We start from the raw sequence: 19553 nt of genomic DNA on the forward strand, positions 1-19553 counted from the left end.
TCCGGGGATCTGCGTTTCCTGGAAAGATGACTTTCGACGGATATCTAAGCGGCGCGGCTCGATGAGCGGCTGAGATTGATGAAATGAGGAGGTTGCGCTGGGGGGTGCGCTTTTGAAGTGGTGGCGCTTGTCGAATGTCAGACTGCAGCGCATGTCGGCGATGCTGGTGATGGTACTGTGACCGATGATCCTTGCAACTCCTTGGACATTCTTTTGACATGCTAGCTCAAGGAGTTCCACCTCCGGCCGCCGCTTGTCCGACACCCATGAGAATTTAGCTACGCCTTGTCCATCGTTTGTGAGAAAACATGTGGTCCCGCGACACACGATGGCATGTTGAAAGGAAAGTATTTCACCCAGCTGCAGCACTTTTTCATCTAGAGTTCCAGGCCCTTTGACAGTTATTGATTTGTTGCCGTCTTCATCCCTAGCAATAAAACTATCCAGTCCTAGTTCCTCATCACTCATCATGGTGTAGCCAACAAGCACCTGAAAGAACCGTCTTGAGTCCTTGTAGACGTCGATGACGCCGGAGCTATAGGGACCCGAACGGTCGAACACCCACGCCTCCATCTTGGTCCCGCAGACGGCAAACGCGTGGATGAACCGCCGGGTGGGCTGGGCGGTAAAGACCTCGCGCACGTAGCGGCTCATCTGAAGCAGAGTGCCCTTGGTCTTGATCTCCTCTGTGGATTTTTTGAGCTCGCCAACTACCAGGATGCCTCTCCAGTCGTGTTTGTTTCGTGAGGGGGTCCCATCCCTAGCTCGCAAAAGAAGGTCGACTTGCCGTTCCGCCTTTGAACCAGTAAGATCCGCTTTGCTCGCTGTGGTGTAGTAGGTGCCGCGTGATTCTGAGAGAAGGTCTTTTTGAAAATGAAACCACCAGGCGAGGACATTGTTCTGTGTAGGAGGATCGGGAAACTGGGCCCAATTACCATCACTGGTTGGGGCCAGCACACGTCGACAGATGGCATCTGCTTTGCTGCTCCAGTTCTTCTCCTCAAAATATTTCTCAAAGAAGCCCTCAATGTTTGAAAATGTGCAGCCACATATCTCCTCAAAGATTCTTGGATTCACCAACTTACGCGTCTGCTCGGAGCCTTTCTGCGATGATGAGGTGGATTTGACTGGCGTGCTGTCATAGGAGGGTGGGATGCTCGTCGGAGGAGTTGATCGAGGGATGTTGTCAATGAGGTTAAATACAGCTTTCCAGACATCGAAGTTCCAGGGTTCAGCATTCTGGGATTCAGTGGGAGGCCTTTGAATAACCAGGTGCACCAGCGGATGGTAGTCGTCGTACCTGAAATTTCCTTTTGCCTTTCGGAGGCGCTTGAATAATTGTGCTAGATCAGACGCCACGTCCCCATCATTTAACCGCGATGGAAGGCTGTAGGCTGCACCCTCTCCCTGCAAAGTATAGACGAGTTCGGAAATCACATTTCGATAGAGTGGGTCAAGGCTATCAACAGCGCCATTGTAGGAAATTAGACGCGACTCATATATTCTTTCAGCTTCCTGAAGCGCGTCTTGTAAACGGTTAACCAAGTTGGTTAGAGGATGGTTCTTGATAATGATGCGATCTTCTTGTGAAAGTCCCGCCATTTTGACGGTATAAAAGACTGTTGAGTTGAGATTAACTAGGAGCTGGTAAGGGGAAAAAAATTAGGTTGGTATGCTAATATTATGTGATGGGAAGCAAACAGGGGAATAAAAATGCAGAATTGTTAGGAAGTTATAACTCGCTAGGAAAAGATGCTGATATATATAATCAAAGGGAGGATTATGGTAGCGGATAGAACCGCCGAGCAAGGAACCAGGCGAAGATGAATCCTACAGCGTAGTTAATTATTTGATCGCGACGGAATGGTAATAAGCGCGAACAAAACAGGGGGATTGAAATCGTATTTTGAGGAAGGTCGGCTATTCCCATTTAGAATTAATGTACGCCACCCGCTATCACCATCCACCCCTTCAATCTTCTGTCCTGTCATTTCCCTTCTGTTTGCCTCTGAACCCGGCGCAGTTCGTTATTCCATAACATGTTGGCAGGCCGCAGGTCCTTATGCACCACTCCCAGCATACGGATTTCCCTCTCCGACTTGGAGATTTCATCATTCAGCGTTGAGAATTTGACTTTGTCTATACTCTCCCCGGCCCAACCCATGAGAAGCATATGGCGGATGTCCCCAGCACCATGGAGAAAAAGGATCAGTTTCAAATCAATCATCCCCAGGAATACAAGGACAGCAGAACCCTGTGTTTTCTGAAGAACCCGGTATATTTCTGCTCCATGTGAGACATGTTTCCATAGCCCGGGGTCAACTCTCCACTGAGTTGTACCACGCTGTTTCTGCTTCTCATTTTTCTGGCGATCACGAGCGGGGTGATAATACACAAATTCGGGTTCAATCATTATATCTCCTGGTCACGCTGCAGCCCAACGGTCCCAGTCACCAGAAACTAATTTTATTTTATTGATATTCAGTAATTGGGACAATATTCGGACTTTGTTAGTTCCGACAAAATCATTGATTTAAATTCGAGACTCAAGAAGATTATATATCAACCAGTGTTCTGCAACCCATGTATGTATGTATGTATGTATAGATTTAACGTCCCGGAGAAAACACGGGCAGCGCCCGTGTTTCAGAAGCCTCCCGAAGGGCATGGAGACGTGCTACGCTGGAGAGATTTCTATGTACACAAAGAGAGAGAGAAAACAGAATCCAGGTGGCAACTCTTGAGAAGACTCAGCTCATTGCAAAGGATTTTTCTGAGCTGCGCATCCACTTCTGGCCCGACGTATGGCCATTCATGGTGGGGCTATAGTGTGGTTCCCTGAGGGGACCGCCGCTGCCGTGCCTGGAAGGCTTTATAGTGAGCAGAGAGGGATACCTCTCTCAGTTGATCAGAAAGCTGTCTGTGCTTCTAACATCAGAAGAAAGACAGACAAGATAAATAATGAAAGAAAGAGAGGGAAAGTGTGTGTTCTGAAATGAAAAGAATAAAAGAGAGAGGTGAAGGAAAGACTGTGTCACCTGCAACACCTTGCAGTCACGTGACCTGGCACAGACCCGGGGGAAAAGAGAGGAGAGAGCACTGAAGAAGGTTGTGAAAGGAAAAGAGCAGAGAATGACAGAGAGAGCAAAGGAAAGAAGGAAGAAGAAGCATTTGAGCCGATAGAGACAAGGGCAAATGAGAGGAAAACAAAGCAGAGTACGCGTAGATACAATGCCGGCAGTCAAAACCATATCAGCTGAGTCAGACACGTAGACTGTACTGATTACACCACAGCTAATTGAGACAGATGAGCCTAGTTGTGCTATCTGTACTGTCTGCATAGACTGTGATGTCCCTGGCAGTTGCACTAGCTACCGTGGGTGTACTCAGCAGGCCGGCCTCGTGGAACTGCTGCGGGGGTTGTCAGATGGTTTGCAGCCAGCCGGCTGCGTTACCTTGTGCAGTACCGTGTGTAGAACTGCGTGCAGTCCAGCAGTTCTACAAAGTCTGTAGGGGTCAGAGACCCTAGATAGGCAACAGCTGTCGCCCGGTTGTGTGGCCGTGCTGCTGGCCTCTTGGGCCAGTGAAGAAAGTGCCTCTGTGAGTGTCGACAGAGCACCAAATGTTCTGGGCTCTTGTTGTGTCCACAGACACAGGTGAGCCTCGCATCTGCATGCTGGAAACGCCTGTGGTACCAGGAGAAGTCCCCATGAGAGGAGCGGAGTGCGAGCCAGCGGTGAAGGGCATGCCGTGGCATGGTGAGCTCCGGAGGGGCCTTCACTTGGTATTCCACAGTCGGCCTGCTGAAACTCCAGCCCCGGTACCAGTCAGAGAGCTTGCCACAGGCTCCACTCCACCACTTTCGCCTTGTCTCTTGACTGAGCTGCTTGGCCACTGTGCGGACCCCACTGACTGTGGGTGTGGCCTCGAGACCATAGGCTGGGGCTGCAGTGGATGAGACTGCCCGCTTAGCCAAGCGGTCTGCTTCCTCATTGCCCTCTATCCCCATATGCCCAGGAGCCCATTTCAGGCCGACATTGTGCTGTCTGAGGAGCTCATGGCAGCGGTTGTAGGCCCAGTTTGAGGAGGCTGCTGCACTGCCCCGTATGCCCCAGATGACTGAGGTGTTGTCGAGGCAGAGCTAGATCTGAGGGTTGCTGCTGTCCTCTGTGACACAAGGTAGGAGCTTCACGGCGCACTCTAATGCCCGGCAGGCACCAACTGCCTCAGCGTCGAAGACATGTGACATAGGGCTCAGCGCAGCTGAGAAGCTGGCCAACTGTTTATTTCCCTGATAGACTATGAAGCCATAGCCCACCTGCCTGCTGTTGTCAAGGCTCTGTTCTGATCCATCCGAGAAAACATATAGATCTGTTGAGGGTTGACTTCTCCACCATTCCTTGAATGCCTGAGCAGCACTCTTTTTGTCTACACCCTCTTCCGTCTATCTATAGTAAAAAGCTCATTATCTACATCCTCAATACCTTCTTCATCTGAATGATTCAAAATATTGGCAATCAAAGCTTGTTCAGCTGCCTGTGTGCCTGGCACTTATGCAGCTGCTGCAAGCTCTCATTGTATTCAATTGATAGATTTCTGTGTATCTTCTGCTTTACACTTTGCAATCTGGCCTTTGGCATTCTTGACATTCATCATTCCTTCTATATTAATCTGTTTTCGTGATCTTTTTTCTTTTTGACATTGATGAGCTATAAGAAGTTGATTGAGATCGCACTCACATTGAGTGTTGAGTTCCGCCTGTATTAAGCTCCCTGTAAATATATTCTGAAGACGATGACTCAACTTAGAAGAACTGTCATTAAGATAGTTCTCAATATCCTCCAACGCGTCTTTTGCCTTTGTAATATTATGTCGGAGATCATGTATATTCTTTGGTGGGGATGCCACTGAGGATGATGACTGTAATTTTGCAATTTTGTTGTCATTTTAAATCTGTAGATCTGGAACAGCAGGAAGGCGGGCCCCTAATTTGTCAAGAACAAGATCAGGGTTATAAGGAAAGATTCCGCGGTTGGAGAAGCTGTGTATAATAGTGGTTGGTTTGAACACATCTTTACAGATTGCGGGTAGATTATATAGGAATTCTTGCTTGTCAAATTGTTGAAATCCTTCACGGGTTGCTTGATTGACTGCTTTGGCATAGAAGTGCTTATATTGGTGAAAGCGTAGACCATCCAGAGGTTGTAGAATATGCATAGTGTGAGAATGAAAGGTGTATAATATGATGTTGTTTTTATTGCAATAAGTAATGAATTTGTGGGTTAGATGAGAGTCATGATTATTTACAAGAAGAAGTCTATATCCACCAACCTGTCATTTCTTTGAATAGTGATCAAAATGAAGCAGCCATTGATACCCAATCTCATCATTTGTATAGCCAGTAGGAGAGGTAGTTAGAAGCTGGGAATCAGAGAGGTTTGTAAATGTAATCCAATCTTTTAATAGATTCTTACCTCACAAGATCACACAGAGTGGAAGAACCTCTCCATCTGTGAATATACACTCTATTACTGTGTTTAATGACTGTGAAAAGGATGAGGATAAAACTGCATTTGCTTTTTTAAAGGCTATAATGACTCACTCTGCGTGTCCTTGACCCTCTTAAAATCCAATCTCATTCATATTATAGCAATCTGTGGGTAGAATGCTGTATTGCTTTATTGTAATCTCCAATCTGTCAAATCACATCTTTATAAGCCCAATATCCTCTGCAGACACTCATTTTGGATCCATTGAACACTATGTAATTCACTCATAATCATCAAAGTGTTTGATGAATCTATAGAGCCAGTTGTGGCCAACAGTGGGAGGAGGATTTGCAGAATCTATATGACACTTTACAAGGATTGAATTCATGTATTTTTGAATCACTTCAATGGTGGAGGGTTGATCAGTCTTATCCAACTGTGCAATCTATGCTTTTAAGGCCTCTTTTTGTGTGGAATTCAATAAACAATTGATTGACTTGTTTTTTGTTCATGAGTTGACTCTCTGAATCCTTCTGCGGAGGGCTTAATAGCTGACCTTATATTCACATAACAGAGGTTTGATTTTTTGAGTTGTATTGCATTTATAGATGTCTAGAATGTGATCTTCAGTGATTTGACAAAATTTAGTCATATTGTAGTTGAGATATTAATATTTGAATAATAATAGTATAGAATAGTTGAGGAATAATTGAAAAATATCATTGCGATGAAAATATCGTTTGGGTGGGACCCACTCAAAAAGGAAATGTGGGTGAGGTTTTGGCCACAATTATCTTCTACTATTTACTTTTCATACTGTCATCACCCCTCACAAATTTATATAATTAATAATAAAACCATTCAAATTTATAAAAAATCTTTTGTAATAATTAGACACTCAGATCTGTAAACAATGCACTTAGATATAAAAATTAATAATAAAACATTTAAATTTTAAATGCAAAAAAATCAATTCATAATGTAAAAAACATATTTCAATTAACAATCTAATACTATTCTACATACAGATTACAAATTGATTATGAAAAAAAAGAGAAAAGAGATTAGAAGAAAACATTGTATGAAAAAAGTTTTTATTAAAAAAAAATTAAAATGAAAAAATATTAAAAACCATCTTACAATGAAATGTGAAGCAGAAGAATATTAAAAGTTATATAAAAGAATTGTTAGAAATTACACAAGTATAAAATATAAAATAAAAAAAAAATTAAAAATTATACAGAAGAATTGTTAAAGATTATATAAATGTAAAACTCAGAATAAAAGAACATTGAAAATTATACAGAATTATAATAACAAAAATGAATGAATGCAGAAAAAAAGTTGATTATATAAATTAATTATTAATAAATATTAACTCATTACAATAACAATCTTTTATGAAATTCAACCTTTGAATTTTATAACATTTTCTTCCTTTTAAAGAATTTAAAATATATTCTTTATCATAGAATTAATCTTCTCAGTGATGATGTGTATAAATTTTTTATAAAATCTCTCAAACATTTGCTCTGAATGTTTAATTCAGCAGTAAGTTTTTTTATAATTATTTTTTTCACAATGAATGTATTTTTTAATATTCTTATTCTTTTTATTTTTTCCTTTCTTAATGTTTTTATTATTTTTTATATAATTGATAGTAGAATTGACATTCTTGTCATCTAATATTAAGTGAAGTAATATATCATTGTAAAGATCAAGAAAACTGTTTTCAAATGATCTGATATTATCATTTTTTACCGCATGATTTATACAATCATTGACAAATGAGAATCAGCTCTTGGTGAGACTGTTGAGAAGTTTATCAAACAATATGAAATTGAAAATTTCATATTCAAGACAGATATATTCAACATGAATTATTAAAAGACGTTTTATAAAAAAGCGATTAGATTCCTCATAAATGACAGCTGTGATATTATAGAATTTTTTAAATAAATGAACTCTTTAAATCTTCATTCTTTTTGAAAAAAAAAACGCTTCTATAATGGTTTATAAAGCAGCAGAACTCAGAGAATCTTGAGATATAATAAAAACAAATTTGATTTCAATAAAAATTGAAGATCATATAAAGTTGTATAGTCAGAAGTTGCATTTCTCTCAGTATTATTTCATATTCTTACTGGCATTTTCCAAAGGCTTGATGGTGAGGATATCTTTTGTATGAGATAGCTTGATAGCAAGCTGAATCTCTTCCTTTCAAATCGGGTAATTAGATGCTGATTTTAGAAATGCTGGTTTTTGAATGAATTTGACGCGTTCCCAGAATTCTTGAAGGACTCTGCTTAAGGCAGGGGTATCACCTTGATCACGCAGGTGAGCAGCAAGGTCAGGGCTTAGTTCACTGCCATCATGGGCAGCAGCAGCAGCAGCAGGGGTGCTAGCAGCTCTCATCTGGCGTAGTTCATCATCTAACTGAGCAATACGATGCCTCAGCACTGCGGCTTCATCTTGATCTGCCATCTCTTCGCGTTCTATGGCGTGATATCGTGGTCTTCGCGTGGTTATCGGTGTTGGAAAGGTTCCAGGGGTTATCTGGTTCTCTGGCGTTTCGTCACGGTTGGTTCCTCGCGTACTAACTAGCATTTGATTATCGTTGAAGATATTGAGGTATCAGGGTATCAAAATGAATAGGTTATTTAACAAAAGATTATCGCAAGTTATCGCTTCGTAGAAGTGCAAGGGCTTCATAACCTGTGAGAGGGTTTAACCTTGGTTGGTTGTTTATCTATCTAGTGGCGAGCTAATATATGTGTGTGGGTCACGTGGGATAGGGCTTGTGTAGTAGCTCCAACAGATCGCCCAGAGCTTATGCTTAGTCATCATGACGCCCTCATTGACTGGTTCGAGTACAACTTGTTCAATCAACACTTCAGTCGGTGGTTTTTTGCAATTATGTCTCTTGTACATGCCTAGATTGCTGTGTTTGCGCTGACCCGCTATACAGTTTGGAATTAGAGGAATTTGCTGGCTCAATTTCTTGGAGTTGCATCACAACTAACCCCCCTGCCCCCTACCCCTCCTCCTGCTTTGATCGAGACTGGGGGTCGTTGATATATAGCTACCCAGCATAAGTAAACTGTTAGCCGCTGCAAGGAAATAACCTATTATTGCCTGGCAATCCGATACTCTTCATACTTTATCGGCTAATCAAAACCATGGCATCCAAGCGTCGCCGTATCGCTGTGCTCACAAGTGGCGGGGATGCCCCTGGGATGAATGGTGTGGTCCGCGCGGTCGTCCGCATGTCTACCCACTGTGGCTGTGAGGCCTACGCTATCCACGAAGGCTATGAAGGCCTTGTGCAGGGCGGGGAGTTGATCCGGCGGATGTACTGGGAAGATGTGCGCGGCTGGTTGTCGCGGGGGGGTACTCTAATTGGCTCTGCTCGCAGCATGAGCTTCATGACGCGAGAGGGGCGCATGCGTGCTGCTAAAAATCTGGTTGTGCGTGGAATCGATGCGCTCGTCGTCTGTGGTGGAGATGGCAGTTTGACCGGTGCGGATATCTTCCGGGGAGAGTGGCCTGGCTTATTGGCCGAGTTGGTGGAGAAGGGGGAGTTGACCCCGGACGAGGTGAAGCCATACCATTGCCTCAATATCGTTGGTGTTGTGGGTTCAATTGACAACGATATGTCAACAACGGATGCCACTATTGGCTGTTATTCATCACTCCACCGCATATGCGAGGCTGTTGATGAGGTATTCGATACCGCAGCTTCCCATCAGCGCGGATTTGTGATTGAAGTGATGGGACGACATTGCGGGTGGTTGGCTATGATGTCGGCCATCAGCACAGGGGCGGACTGGTTGTTCATTCCAGAGAGGCCGCCACGAGATGGTTGGGAAGGAGACATGTGTGAAATTATCACTCAGGTTTGTGCTGGTGCTGGTGCAATGCGCATGCATACATACCTTGCTAAACTAATTTCTCATTTGAATATGTAGAATCGAAAACGAGGCAAACGCCGGACCATCGTTATCGTTGCTGAAGGTGCTCAGGATAGTAACCTTAATAAGATAACATCTGGATCAGTGAAGGACCTTCTGAGCAGCAGGCTGAAACTTGATACTCGGGTCACGGTTCTCGGCCACACACAGCGAGGAGGGCCCGCATGCGCCTACGATCGGTGGCTGGGCACACTTCAGGGGGTAGAAGCTGTCAAAGCTGTTTTGGAAGCTAAACCCGGGTCTCCCTCACCTATCATAACCATCAGAGAAAACAAAATCGAGCCGACATCCCTTGTCGAAGCTGTTCGCGTCACGAAGCAAGTGACCCAGGCCATCATGGACAAAGATTTTGCGACGGCCTTGGATATGCGAGACGCGGAATTCAAAGCCTATCACAGGGCGTATATCAATACGGCAACCCCTCACCATCCAAAGTTGCAGTTACCAGAAAATAAAGTAAGTTTAATTTAAATGTCTTCTTTAAATTCTTATTTTTTTTGTTTCGTTCTGTATTAGTTTTATTTAAAAATATTATTTATTTCAATTTATTTTTTATTTCGCTAACATGAAATCCTCGACTCAGCGTATGCGAATCGCAATTATCCATGTTGGTGCACCTGCTGGTGGAATGAATCCCGCAACACGCGCAGCTGTCGCCTATTGTATCGCCCGAGGTCACACGCCAATTGCGATATACAATGGTTTTCCAGGCTTATGCCGGCACCACGCGGATAAGCCTCTGGGTTCCGTCCGGGAAGTTTCATGGCTCGAGTCAGACTCATGGGTAAATGAAGGCGGTTCCGAAATCGGCACAAACCGCGGCCTCCCCTCCGAAGACATGCCCAAGACCGCCGAATGCTTCGAGCTGTACAAGTTCGATGCCCTTTTCGTCATCGGTGGTTTTGAAGCCTTCACGGCAGTAAGCCAGCTCCGCAAAGCTCGTGATCAGTATCCCGCTTTCCGAATTCCTCTCGTCATCCTCCCGGCGACCATCTCCAACAACGTCCCGGGTACTGAATACTCCCTCGGCAGCGACACCTGTCTCAACACGCTCATCAACTTCTGCGACGTAATTCGCCAATCTGCCTCCTCTTCCCGCCGACGGGTCTTCGTCATTGAAACCCAAGGCGGCCGCTCAGGTTACATAGCCGTCATGGCCGGCCTTGCCGTCGGAGCGTACGCCGTCTACATCCCCGAGGAGGGAATCGACATCAAAATGCTCTCGCGAGACATCGAATACCTACGCCACAACTTTGCGACAGACCGCGGCGCCAGCCACGCGGGGAAGATCATCCTCCGCAACGAGCGCGCCTCGGCCACCTACACCACCCAGGTAATTGCCGACATGATCAAAGAGGAAGCGCATGGGCGCTTCGAGTCCCGGGCCGCCGTTCCCGGTCACTTCCAACAGGGCGGGAAGCCGTCGCCGATGGACCGCGTGCGGGCGCTGCGCATGGCGATAAAATGCATCGAGCACATGGAGACGTTCTTTGGGCGCAGTGGGGAGTCCATTGCGGCGGATCCGATGTCCAGCGTCGTTATCGGGATTAAGGGGAGTGAGGTTGTGTTTGGGCCGATGGGGCCCGATGCTTCGGGGAGGGGCGGACTAGAGGAGACGGATACGGACTGGGTGCGTCGGAGACCGACGAATAATTTTTGGATGGGGCTGAAGGAGCTTGTGGATACGCTTAGTGGGCGGCCCGGGGAGGATCACAACGGGGTACTTAGAATGGCGGAGGAGGAAGGGTGGGGGCCATACGCGCCGCTTGACGACTGTCATTTTACAGAGTAGATTTAAAGGGGTGATTGTTATTTCCTTTTTTTTTTTTGTTTTAATTTTTCCAGCTTCTGTTCTGCTTTTTCAGATTTCGTATTTTTATTTTTGAGTATATTGGTGATTGCCACGGATGCTTGATTTATGTTTGAAAGAGAAACGCTAGAGGAAAGAAGAAATAAATAAATAAATAAATAACCAATGATGTAAAAAGGTAACATAAAATATGAGTATACAATAAATCATTCTTCACTATGAGAAATGAAAAGATGTACCTTGCCTGCTCGTCGCTATCTGTCAGAACCGCGGTATAAATAGTAAGCCACCCAGGTTGTCACATATCATTAAAGAGATAGGTGGATACTGTATATCTATACTACTACTACGGCTACTCTACAGCTCTTCCCTCTCCTGGCCGCGAGGCACGATCACCGTATGTTTTTTACCAGCGATTTCATGATCCTTCATTGGCTTCACGTTTGTATTGCCCATCTGCATCAGACATTGGCCAAACCAAGGCGGGCGACGGGGAAGTTGAAGACGCTCAGGGCGCCTCGCAGCTAGACGATGAGATCGCCGTTGTCATTCCTGTGGAATATACCTTCTTGCACATAAATGCGCGGTATGGCATTTTTACTACTCCTTCGGCTTGCCGTTCAGCATAACTCAATGCTCATGAATGATCCCCAACTTTTACCATTTGCCGTGCCCCGAGTAACTAATGGCCACTTCTCCACCCAGCAGGATATCGCAGACCCAACCACAGCATACTAACGCTGCCAAAAGAGGTTCGGCGATGCTTAGAAAGGCTTATTTTTGTTGGCTGGGACCTTTTGCTATCCATGGATGGATGGTGTATGAGAAATATAGATATGAAACGTCTTTCGAACAGCCCATCCATGGCTGCTTTGTCTGAGCTTTGATATTCTTCATTCAAACGGCCAGCCATCTGCATTGCCGATATGATGCATCCCACATGCAATCCACGCATTGGACTGAGAGACAATGCTGGTATAAATTCCTTGTCGTCTTCGCCGCGACCTCTCAGGCGTTGTGTACGAAACAGCCGTCCTTTAGTTGGCGGCATCTTACCTCAATTGTGTCTCTAGGATGCAGGTACAAGCGTACCCATCTCGGCCACCGTCTCCAGCTGGGTCACGGCAGTCAATGTCAATTATCTCGACTTTCCTCCACCTGCTGCTGCTCGCCCTTCCCATACATGGCATTGATGTGGACCTCGACAATGATGGTATTAACCCCCCCCCCCCCCCCTTTGGACCCCTTCGAATATATCTGTAGTCCAAGAGCATCCACATCCACTCACACCACATACACGACATCAACTAGACTCCGTCGTAATGACAGCCCGAGTCCTCGCAGCAGGGGTGAGACACTACTACACCGGCGATCGACCTGGAGGTGTTCCCGGATACCTCCCGCCGCCATACTACTGGTGGGAGGCCGGGGCGATGTTTGGTTCCTTGATCGACTACTGGTTCTACACCGGCGACTCGACGTACAACAATATCATCATACAAGCCATGCTGCACCAGGCCAGCGAGACCCAGAACTTCATGCCGGCCAACCAGACGAGAGTCGAGGGCAACGACGACCAATGCTTCTGGGCTCTAGCCGCCATGGCCGCCGCAGAGCGGAGATTCACCGACCCGCCGCCCGACCAGCCGCAGTGGCTCACCCTGGTGCAGGGCACCTTTAACTCACAGGCAGCGCGCTGGGACATGGAGACGTGCGGCGGGGGCCTTAAATGGCAGATCTTCCGCTTCAACAAAGGCTTCAACTACAAGAATACCATCTCGAACGGGTGCTTCTTCAACATCGCGGCGCGGCTGGCGACCTATACGAACAACCATACGTATGCAGCTTGGGCGGAAAAGACGTGGGAGTGGGTGCAACGAATTGGTCTGATTACGCCCGACTATTATTTCCTGGACGGCACGGATGACTTGAAGAACTGCTCGCAGCTCAATCGCAACCGATGGACGTATAACGCGGGCATATTTATGCTGGGCGCAGCTCATATGTATCAATTCGTTAGTGTCAAATCCCGGCTCCATACCCTTTCCACCCAACCCATCTGCCATCTATTGTCTAGAAAAAACAAAGGCTAACCTCCACTCTTACCCCCCCCCTTCCACCTCGCCCCTCCAAACAGACCAACGGCAGCGAGATATGGAGAACCCGCCTGCAAAACATCATCAACGCCCTCCACATCTTCATCCACAAAGGCTCCAACGTCCTCTACGAACCCACCTGCGAAGCCCACAACAAATGCACAACCGACCAGCTCTCCTTCAAAGCCTACCTCGCGCGCTGGATGGCCGCCACGATGCAAATTTGCCCCTTCACGACGGCGCGGCTCTTGCCGATCCTGCGCGCCTCTGCCGCCGGCGCCGCCAGCGCTTGCACCATCGGCACCAACGGCGCGCAGTGCTCGCAGAGGTGGAATGTCGGCCGCTTCGAGGGCAGCGCAGGGCTGGGGCAGCTGATGGCGGCGCTCGAGGTGATTCAGGGGCTGCTGGTCCGGCGCGCGCCGCTGCCCGTGTCGGCGAAGACGAACGGGACGAGTAAGGTTGACGTGGGCGCGGGGTTCGTCAGGGGCGATTTATTGCCGGAGATTGCTACGAGGCCGATCACTGTGGGCGATCAGATTGGGGCTGCTATTTTAACAGCTGTGTTCCTGGGGTTTATTTTGGGTGGGGCTTCTTTGTTGTTGTAAAGGGAGCGGGGTGGCGCGGGGGGGGAGGGGGGGTGGAAGGCGCCGGTGTTTATGTCTTTTGAATCTTGTTTTTTTTTTTTTGTTTCAGTTTCAATTTCAATGTCATTTTTATTTTTTATTTTTACTTTTTTTGCACATTGGTATGTAACTTTGTGATTTGGATAAGATGTCTCCCTTTTATAAAGCGATTGTCCAAAGGACGGGGAAAGTGTTTTGTTTTGAAGGGCCTTGGAATGGATGTACAGGTTGAATTCAATCGTTAACTGTAACTTGCCCTTTATTTTTTATATATTCTGTTGGCCACTGAGGCAAAAGAGCTCAATCACCACCAGCACCATGCCGGTAGTATGTTTCATGTCGATATAACTATCGAGAGCACAAAAGCCCTCTGGATCGAGGCAGCAGCGCCACTCAGCGAACTTGACATATTGAACCCCTAACGGGTTTGTTCAGCCAGCGTGTATTTAATGGAGATATACGTCTCCCCGGGCCGACGAGGGAAATGAAGATGGCAAGGTCGGGGACTAAATATCGCCTTCAGTAATGTTCACGGTCTCACAGTATATGTTATCGCCGCAACTGTACCACAGCACGAAGAAATGTGAAATGGAAAAAAAAAAAAAAAAAAAAAAAAGAAGAGAACGGATGAGAGGAAAATGAGAGGAAATAAATAGTCTTTCCACTCCCTCCCTGCCTTCCTCCGACTCAGGTGCACATACGGATCAGGGGTACGACAACTTATCACGGCGCAACCTACGCAGATTTCCAAAACGGACTCCGCGTCGATATCGATTCCAATTTCCAACTGCAGAAACCTTTCTTTGCAAAAAGTTACCAGCTCAACAAGTAAGCTGTAAACGAGTCAGATTGGGGATTTGGGGGAATTAGTTAGGTATCAAGACAAAGTACACAATACAACAACCTAGATCCGTCCCACCCGACCTTCACCTCGCATTCGCATAGCTCGTCAAGCCATTGCCAGCCATCCATCCATAACCCATGTCAACATCAAGGGAAACCAAAACCAGAGCCCAGGCGGGATATAAATAAATCAAGAGCAGAATATTACCACTAGCCCTTTCACTTTCACCTATATGCCACCAGCCACGCCACTCACGCACACCGTCACCGCATACATTGTTCATACATCATTTTCATATCATATTTCGTATTCCATTCAATTCAAACCGGGATACACAAAAATTAAACAAAAAAAAAAAAATACTACACAGCCGCCGTCCCCTCCGTCTCCGCCGACTGCCGCGGCACCTCCTTCGTGGGATGTGCCGTCACAGAACGCGACTTGTGGTATGCCCACAGGTTATAGATCTCGAGCATCGCGGAGGCGAGGCAGCCGAAACTGAAGTCAAAATACACGTTAACTATGCTCGTATACATGGGGAGAGAGGAAAGCGGAAAAGGTGGAAGGGGAAAAGGGGGAAAGGGAGCTGGATGGGAGCAGGGACTATCATACAATGCCAAGAAGGTGAAGGCTTCGAGAGCATGCTTGAGCGAGCAGCGGCCGCCAGGGGGCGCGTTGAGACCACAGACGCCCAGGTTGTAGTCTTGCGCGGTGAAGATAAAGGAGGTTAACCAGCTGGTGGCGGTTGTTAGCCGGGTCATGATTACTATTCTGTCGTTGTAGAAATGAGAGGGTATAAAAGCAGAAAAGCGGAGACATACAGATAGGAGAAGATGATATCAATCGGGAAGGCGATCTTGCCCACGGCGGGAATGAAGGCGGAGAGCAGGCCGGGCAGGAAGAAGGCAACGGATAATACAGCCTGGGTTCTGTTAGTACCTCGACCAATATTCTAGAGATGGATATATGCAACGCACGATAACGATCTCGTATTTCAGATGTTGGCCCTTCGGCCCCTTGTGGAGGAAGAAGGCCACGATGCCCATGACGATCACGGCGCTGCACCACTGGAGCAAGCGGGCGCAGAAGAGCAGGCCGCGCATGGCGGTGTCGAGGAGAGCCATTGTCGCTTGCCGCTGTTGCAGGTATCAAGGAGATGAAGACAGAGGTGGACGTCGGACTTGGGTATATGAGAATGGCTATGATAAATCGCAATTAAATAATAAATATAAACCGTCTCTGGGTCTCTGATGCCCTGCGCTGGAATCAGGGGTTATTCCAAGATTAGATAGAGTATAAGGGATATATGCAAAGAACCACAGATATATAGTATACTTGTATATACACACATATGTATATATCAACCGATAAGAATAAAATAGAAACGCAGGTACTCGCTGGACCAGGGAGGCGGGCAAACTCTTTATATCCCATCCCTGGCCCCAACAATGGCGTACCGCAAGTCTATAGCGCAAAATTCGACAGCAGAGAACAAAAAGAAAAAAAAAAAAAAGAAAAGTCCCAAACCCTATGCAATGCATCACGTCATAGAGCCTGAGGGGATTTTGGAAGCAAGAGCCACAGCATGCCGGTTGGGGTCAAGTGCTCACACGGCCTGAGGTGAAGGTTCAATGCGTAACCGGGCGAGTCGGCGAAAGCCAAACCGCCATCCACAGTTATCGCTGCCGATGTACCCAGAATCCAGAACAGCGGCCGGGGCGGGAAGGGATACAGGAGACAGATACCGCGGGTTTGGCTGAGGCGGGCGGCCGACGTCATTGGCTGGGATGGCTGGCATGACGCTGGTTTGACGTGCATCCGACCAGCTGTGAAGGGGAGCTTACTGTACGGAGTACATTGGGGGAATAGGAACTTGAACAGCGATGTCGAGGATTGCCACCGGGGAAGAGATCCGATACACAATAGCTGGCGGATATTCGGCATTGCTGCGGGACCACTCGCAGGAGCAGAACTTGAAGCCAGCAGAGTCGATCGATCATGCTGGCCGTCATGAGATCAGCAGTTAAGTTAGTTAACGTGACTCACCACCCAACGAACTCATCCACCCAACGAACTCCAAAAAGCGCTCTATAGAGCCGTTAATTTTCAACTGTAGCACAACAATGCAAGAAGATATTAATATTATTTATTAAAGATTAAAACTATATGTAGAATACATCATATAAATATACATGATTAATTCAGAGAACGATTGCTTGGCCTAATATTCCGCCCGGAACGTTGAACTCGTGGTTTTGAAACGGTTGAATCGGATCGCGGCGTAGAAGGTTTCAGAGAAGGAATATCATTTGATTCCACTGGGGGGGCCTGCGTGCGGCACTTATTACCGCTTTTAGAAGGTTGTATAGAGCTTCTACGGTGTTTTGAGCCCACTGTTGATCTTCTTGTAGGCCTCTTTGAGGCCTCCGTGAGTGCCTTCTTTGCCAACTGTGCTTCATGATGTTTAGCAGCATGTTCTTCCTTCTCTTTTTGCAGTTGAAGCTTCTGTTCATCTCACCGTTGCTTCTCTATACAATGTTTAGCTGCAGCTGCAGCTTTGGCCTCCTCATGGTGTTGAGCAGCTTCTAAACATTCCTTCTCACGTTGTTCCTTCCGCTCCATGAGCTCTGCCTGCTTTTGCTCATGAAGAATCGCTCGTTGAAGCTTCATATCCTCCTTGCTTGCCTGATCATCGATTTTCGCAGTTTCATTAGCATCTGCTTGCTCCCTCGCGGCCTGCACCTTTGTGGGAGAAAAGAATCGAGCAAGTGAGGGATTTGATGGATTAAGCAACCCCATACGCTTACCCCGTTTGCGTCGCCTTCTCTCATTATTTAGAGCAGTCTGAAGATTCTTATTCTCTATTAAGAGAACCTCTCTGTCCAGAGCAATATTCTCCCCAGCACGGAGAATTTTTTTAATATCAACTGAAAGTCGGCGGTGACGTTGACTTGCCTGCTTTATCAGACCTCGCAAAGCTCATATAGATGTAGGTGTACGCTGCTTAAGCAGTTCCGGGGGTGTAAGTGGACGTGGTTGAATCTTTTTGAGAACGCGGGCAGGATCTATAGGATGTATGCCAGTGGCTATGAAGGCAGATTTGATATTTTCCGCAGTTGTAGAGATTTCCCATGCAGCATGAAATAATCGCCAAAAATCTCACTTTGTAGTCTGAATAAAGCCATAGCCAGAATGTGTATAGAAATCTAGTTGATCTGATTATGCCTTTGCAAGTGGGTCAAATATTCCAACATCTAGCGGCTGTAAACAGTGTGTAGAGTGGGGGGGAAGAATAGCAAGCAAAATTCGATTCTGATCCGCATAATCAATGAATGCCATATTTATATGAGATGAATGGCCATCTAATATAAGCAGGCGGTAATGATTTCTTGCTTTTTGCTTTGTATGAGGATCAAACACCTGTTTCAGCCAGGTTAACCCATATTCATCATTACTTCATCCATTTTCTGAAGCAGCGAAGTATGCCTGATCCTTTTTAGGATCAAAATCTTCAAGCCATGTATCTTGCATATCTCTTGATTCCCCGCGGTAAATGAGTGCAGGTGGAATTGTAGTTCCATCTGCACAAATACCGGCAAGTAGAGAAATGAATTCTCTACTGCCATTCTGCACTGCTTCAATTGTATGCTTCCATTTGAGAGCTTCTATAGAAACAATTCGCTTGAGGGTATGAAGGAGGCCAAGAAGAAAGCCTTTTTCATTGAAATTGTAGGTGTTCTGAGGTAGAATATTATACTGCTTGATCTTCTCCTGCAACTATTCAATAGAAGTCAGCAAAAAGCTCATGGAATTGCACACGAAAAGAAGCAAAAAAACTGCAATTACAAGAGTAAAGAAGTGTTCAAAATAGTAGCTATTATCTGCCTGCTTTCTCTTTTGATCCAGAGCACGAAGATAGATGCTCTTGATCTTTGCTTTATGCCGCTCACAAAAGCAAGACACTCAGTTGATTTCTACTTGCATTTTGGTGATCTCAAATACAAAATTGCGCAGTATTTGAGGTGTCACAGGGAAGCCGCGATCGGATAACTGATTAATATGAAATAGGAGGTGTTGTTCTTCAGTATTTGTGAGATTCTGACAGTAGACTGATGTTGCCTCTGTTCTGGAGACCTGTTGACCTTTGAACCGCCGCATCAAGGTAACGCGATTGATTCCGAATTCCTTTGCAACCTCAGCATATTTAGGAATCAATTGTCGATTCAATTGAGCGATCGCTTGCTCTATAATTGCTTCGTTGGGTGGCATGGTGGGTGGTTGAAGTTGAAGAGTTGCAGGGATTCATGGAAAAAATAGGAGTTCGTTGGGTGGATGAGTTCGTTGGGTGGTGAGTCACGTTAGTTATCTAATATTTTGGCTTTGTTTGCCGCCAGTCCAGCCCAGCCAGGTCCAGCCAGGTCAGTCTGTCGGTTTGATATAGCTCTGGGAGCTCTCGAGAGTCTCGAGACCAGACTCGGCAAGGTCGGCAGCGCAGTCCGGCGTTATCCAGCTATCCAGCTATCCAACTATCCAGTGATCTATGCAGTGCTTGAATATCCAAGCTATCGAGGGGCACAGGGCGTTAACTACTTAGCTGGCTTGGCCGGAACTTTAAACCAACGCGGCATCCAGCAAGCTGTGGCCAGTATAGAAGAGAGGATGGCATAGAGATCTAGCTAGCTACCCAGCTACTGGGATACGGTTGGCGGAGCTGTGGAGG

The 19553-nt window shown here is 46.3% G+C and overlaps 9 protein-coding genes across 9 annotated transcripts in view; 2 read left to right on the forward strand and 7 right to left on the reverse strand.

Annotated features, from left to right (window-relative positions):
- Window positions 1–335, reverse strand: part of HCAG_07548 (predicted protein) — a gene marked incomplete at both ends in the record, with an annotated part of 4388 nt that extends 4053 nt beyond the window's left edge. Inside the window, one exon of the mRNA XM_001537189.1 lies at window positions 328–335. Within this exon, the coding sequence (XP_001537239.1) occupies window positions 328–335 (8 nt within the window). The remainder of the gene's footprint in view (window positions 1–327) is intronic.
- Window positions 336–760: 425 nt separating this feature from the next.
- Window positions 761–1602, reverse strand: HCAG_07549 (predicted protein; the record flags this gene model as incomplete). Its single annotated transcript, XM_001537190.1, has 2 exons — window positions 761–795; window positions 1086–1602. The coding sequence occupies 2 exons, from the start codon at window positions 1600–1602 to the stop codon at window positions 761–763; spliced, it is 552 nt and encodes a 183-aa protein (XP_001537240.1).
- Window positions 1603–1987: 385 nt separating this feature from the next.
- On the reverse strand, window positions 1988–2413 carry HCAG_07550 (predicted protein; the record flags this gene model as incomplete). Its single annotated transcript, XM_001537191.1, has 1 exon — window positions 1988–2413. One exon carries the CDS (start codon window positions 2411–2413, stop codon window positions 1988–1990), a length of 426 nt encoding a protein of 141 aa, XP_001537241.1.
- Window positions 2414–3451: 1038 nt separating this feature from the next.
- HCAG_07551 (predicted protein) lies at window positions 3452–4493 on the reverse strand (the record flags this gene model as incomplete). The annotated part of the gene is made up of 3 exons (XM_001537192.1): window positions 3452–4141; window positions 4223–4444; window positions 4485–4493. 3 exons carry the CDS (start codon window positions 4491–4493, stop codon window positions 3452–3454), a joined length of 921 nt encoding a protein of 306 aa, XP_001537242.1.
- Window positions 4494–8668: 4175 nt separating this feature from the next.
- HCAG_07552 (6-phosphofructokinase) lies at window positions 8669–11252 on the forward strand (the record flags this gene model as incomplete). The annotated part of the gene is made up of 3 exons (XM_001537193.1): window positions 8669–9385; window positions 9458–9916; window positions 10044–11252. 3 exons carry the CDS (start codon window positions 8669–8671, stop codon window positions 11250–11252), a joined length of 2385 nt encoding a protein of 794 aa, XP_001537243.1.
- Window positions 11253–12210: 958 nt separating this feature from the next.
- On the forward strand, window positions 12211–13971 carry HCAG_07553 (predicted protein; the record flags this gene model as incomplete). Its single annotated transcript, XM_001537194.1, has 3 exons — window positions 12211–12289; window positions 12582–13285; window positions 13408–13971. 3 exons carry the CDS (start codon window positions 12211–12213, stop codon window positions 13969–13971), a joined length of 1347 nt encoding a protein of 448 aa, XP_001537244.1.
- Window positions 13972–15195: 1224 nt separating this feature from the next.
- Window positions 15196–15957, reverse strand: HCAG_07554 (predicted protein; the record flags this gene model as incomplete). Its single annotated transcript, XM_001537195.1, has 4 exons — window positions 15196–15331; window positions 15446–15568; window positions 15655–15755; window positions 15811–15957. The coding sequence occupies 4 exons, from the start codon at window positions 15955–15957 to the stop codon at window positions 15196–15198; spliced, it is 507 nt and encodes a 168-aa protein (XP_001537245.1).
- A 1250-nt stretch (window positions 15958–17207) lies between these two features.
- Window positions 17208–17664, reverse strand: HCAG_07555 (predicted protein; the record flags this gene model as incomplete). Its single annotated transcript, XM_001537196.1, has 3 exons — window positions 17208–17286; window positions 17352–17518; window positions 17641–17664. 3 exons carry the CDS (start codon window positions 17662–17664, stop codon window positions 17208–17210), a joined length of 270 nt encoding a protein of 89 aa, XP_001537246.1.
- Window positions 17665–18289: 625 nt separating this feature from the next.
- On the reverse strand, window positions 18290–19102 carry HCAG_07556 (predicted protein; the record flags this gene model as incomplete). Its single annotated transcript, XM_001537197.1, has 2 exons — window positions 18290–18610; window positions 18812–19102. The coding sequence occupies 2 exons, from the start codon at window positions 19100–19102 to the stop codon at window positions 18290–18292; spliced, it is 612 nt and encodes a 203-aa protein (XP_001537247.1).
- Window positions 19103–19553: the final 451 nt, after the last annotated feature.

Source organism: Histoplasma capsulatum, genomic scaffold (genome assembly GCF_000149585.1).
Source record: "Histoplasma capsulatum NAm1 scaffold_9 genomic scaffold, whole genome shotgun sequence".
Classification (NCBI taxonomy): Eukaryota; Fungi; Ascomycota; class Eurotiomycetes; order Onygenales; family Ajellomycetaceae; genus Histoplasma; species Histoplasma mississippiense.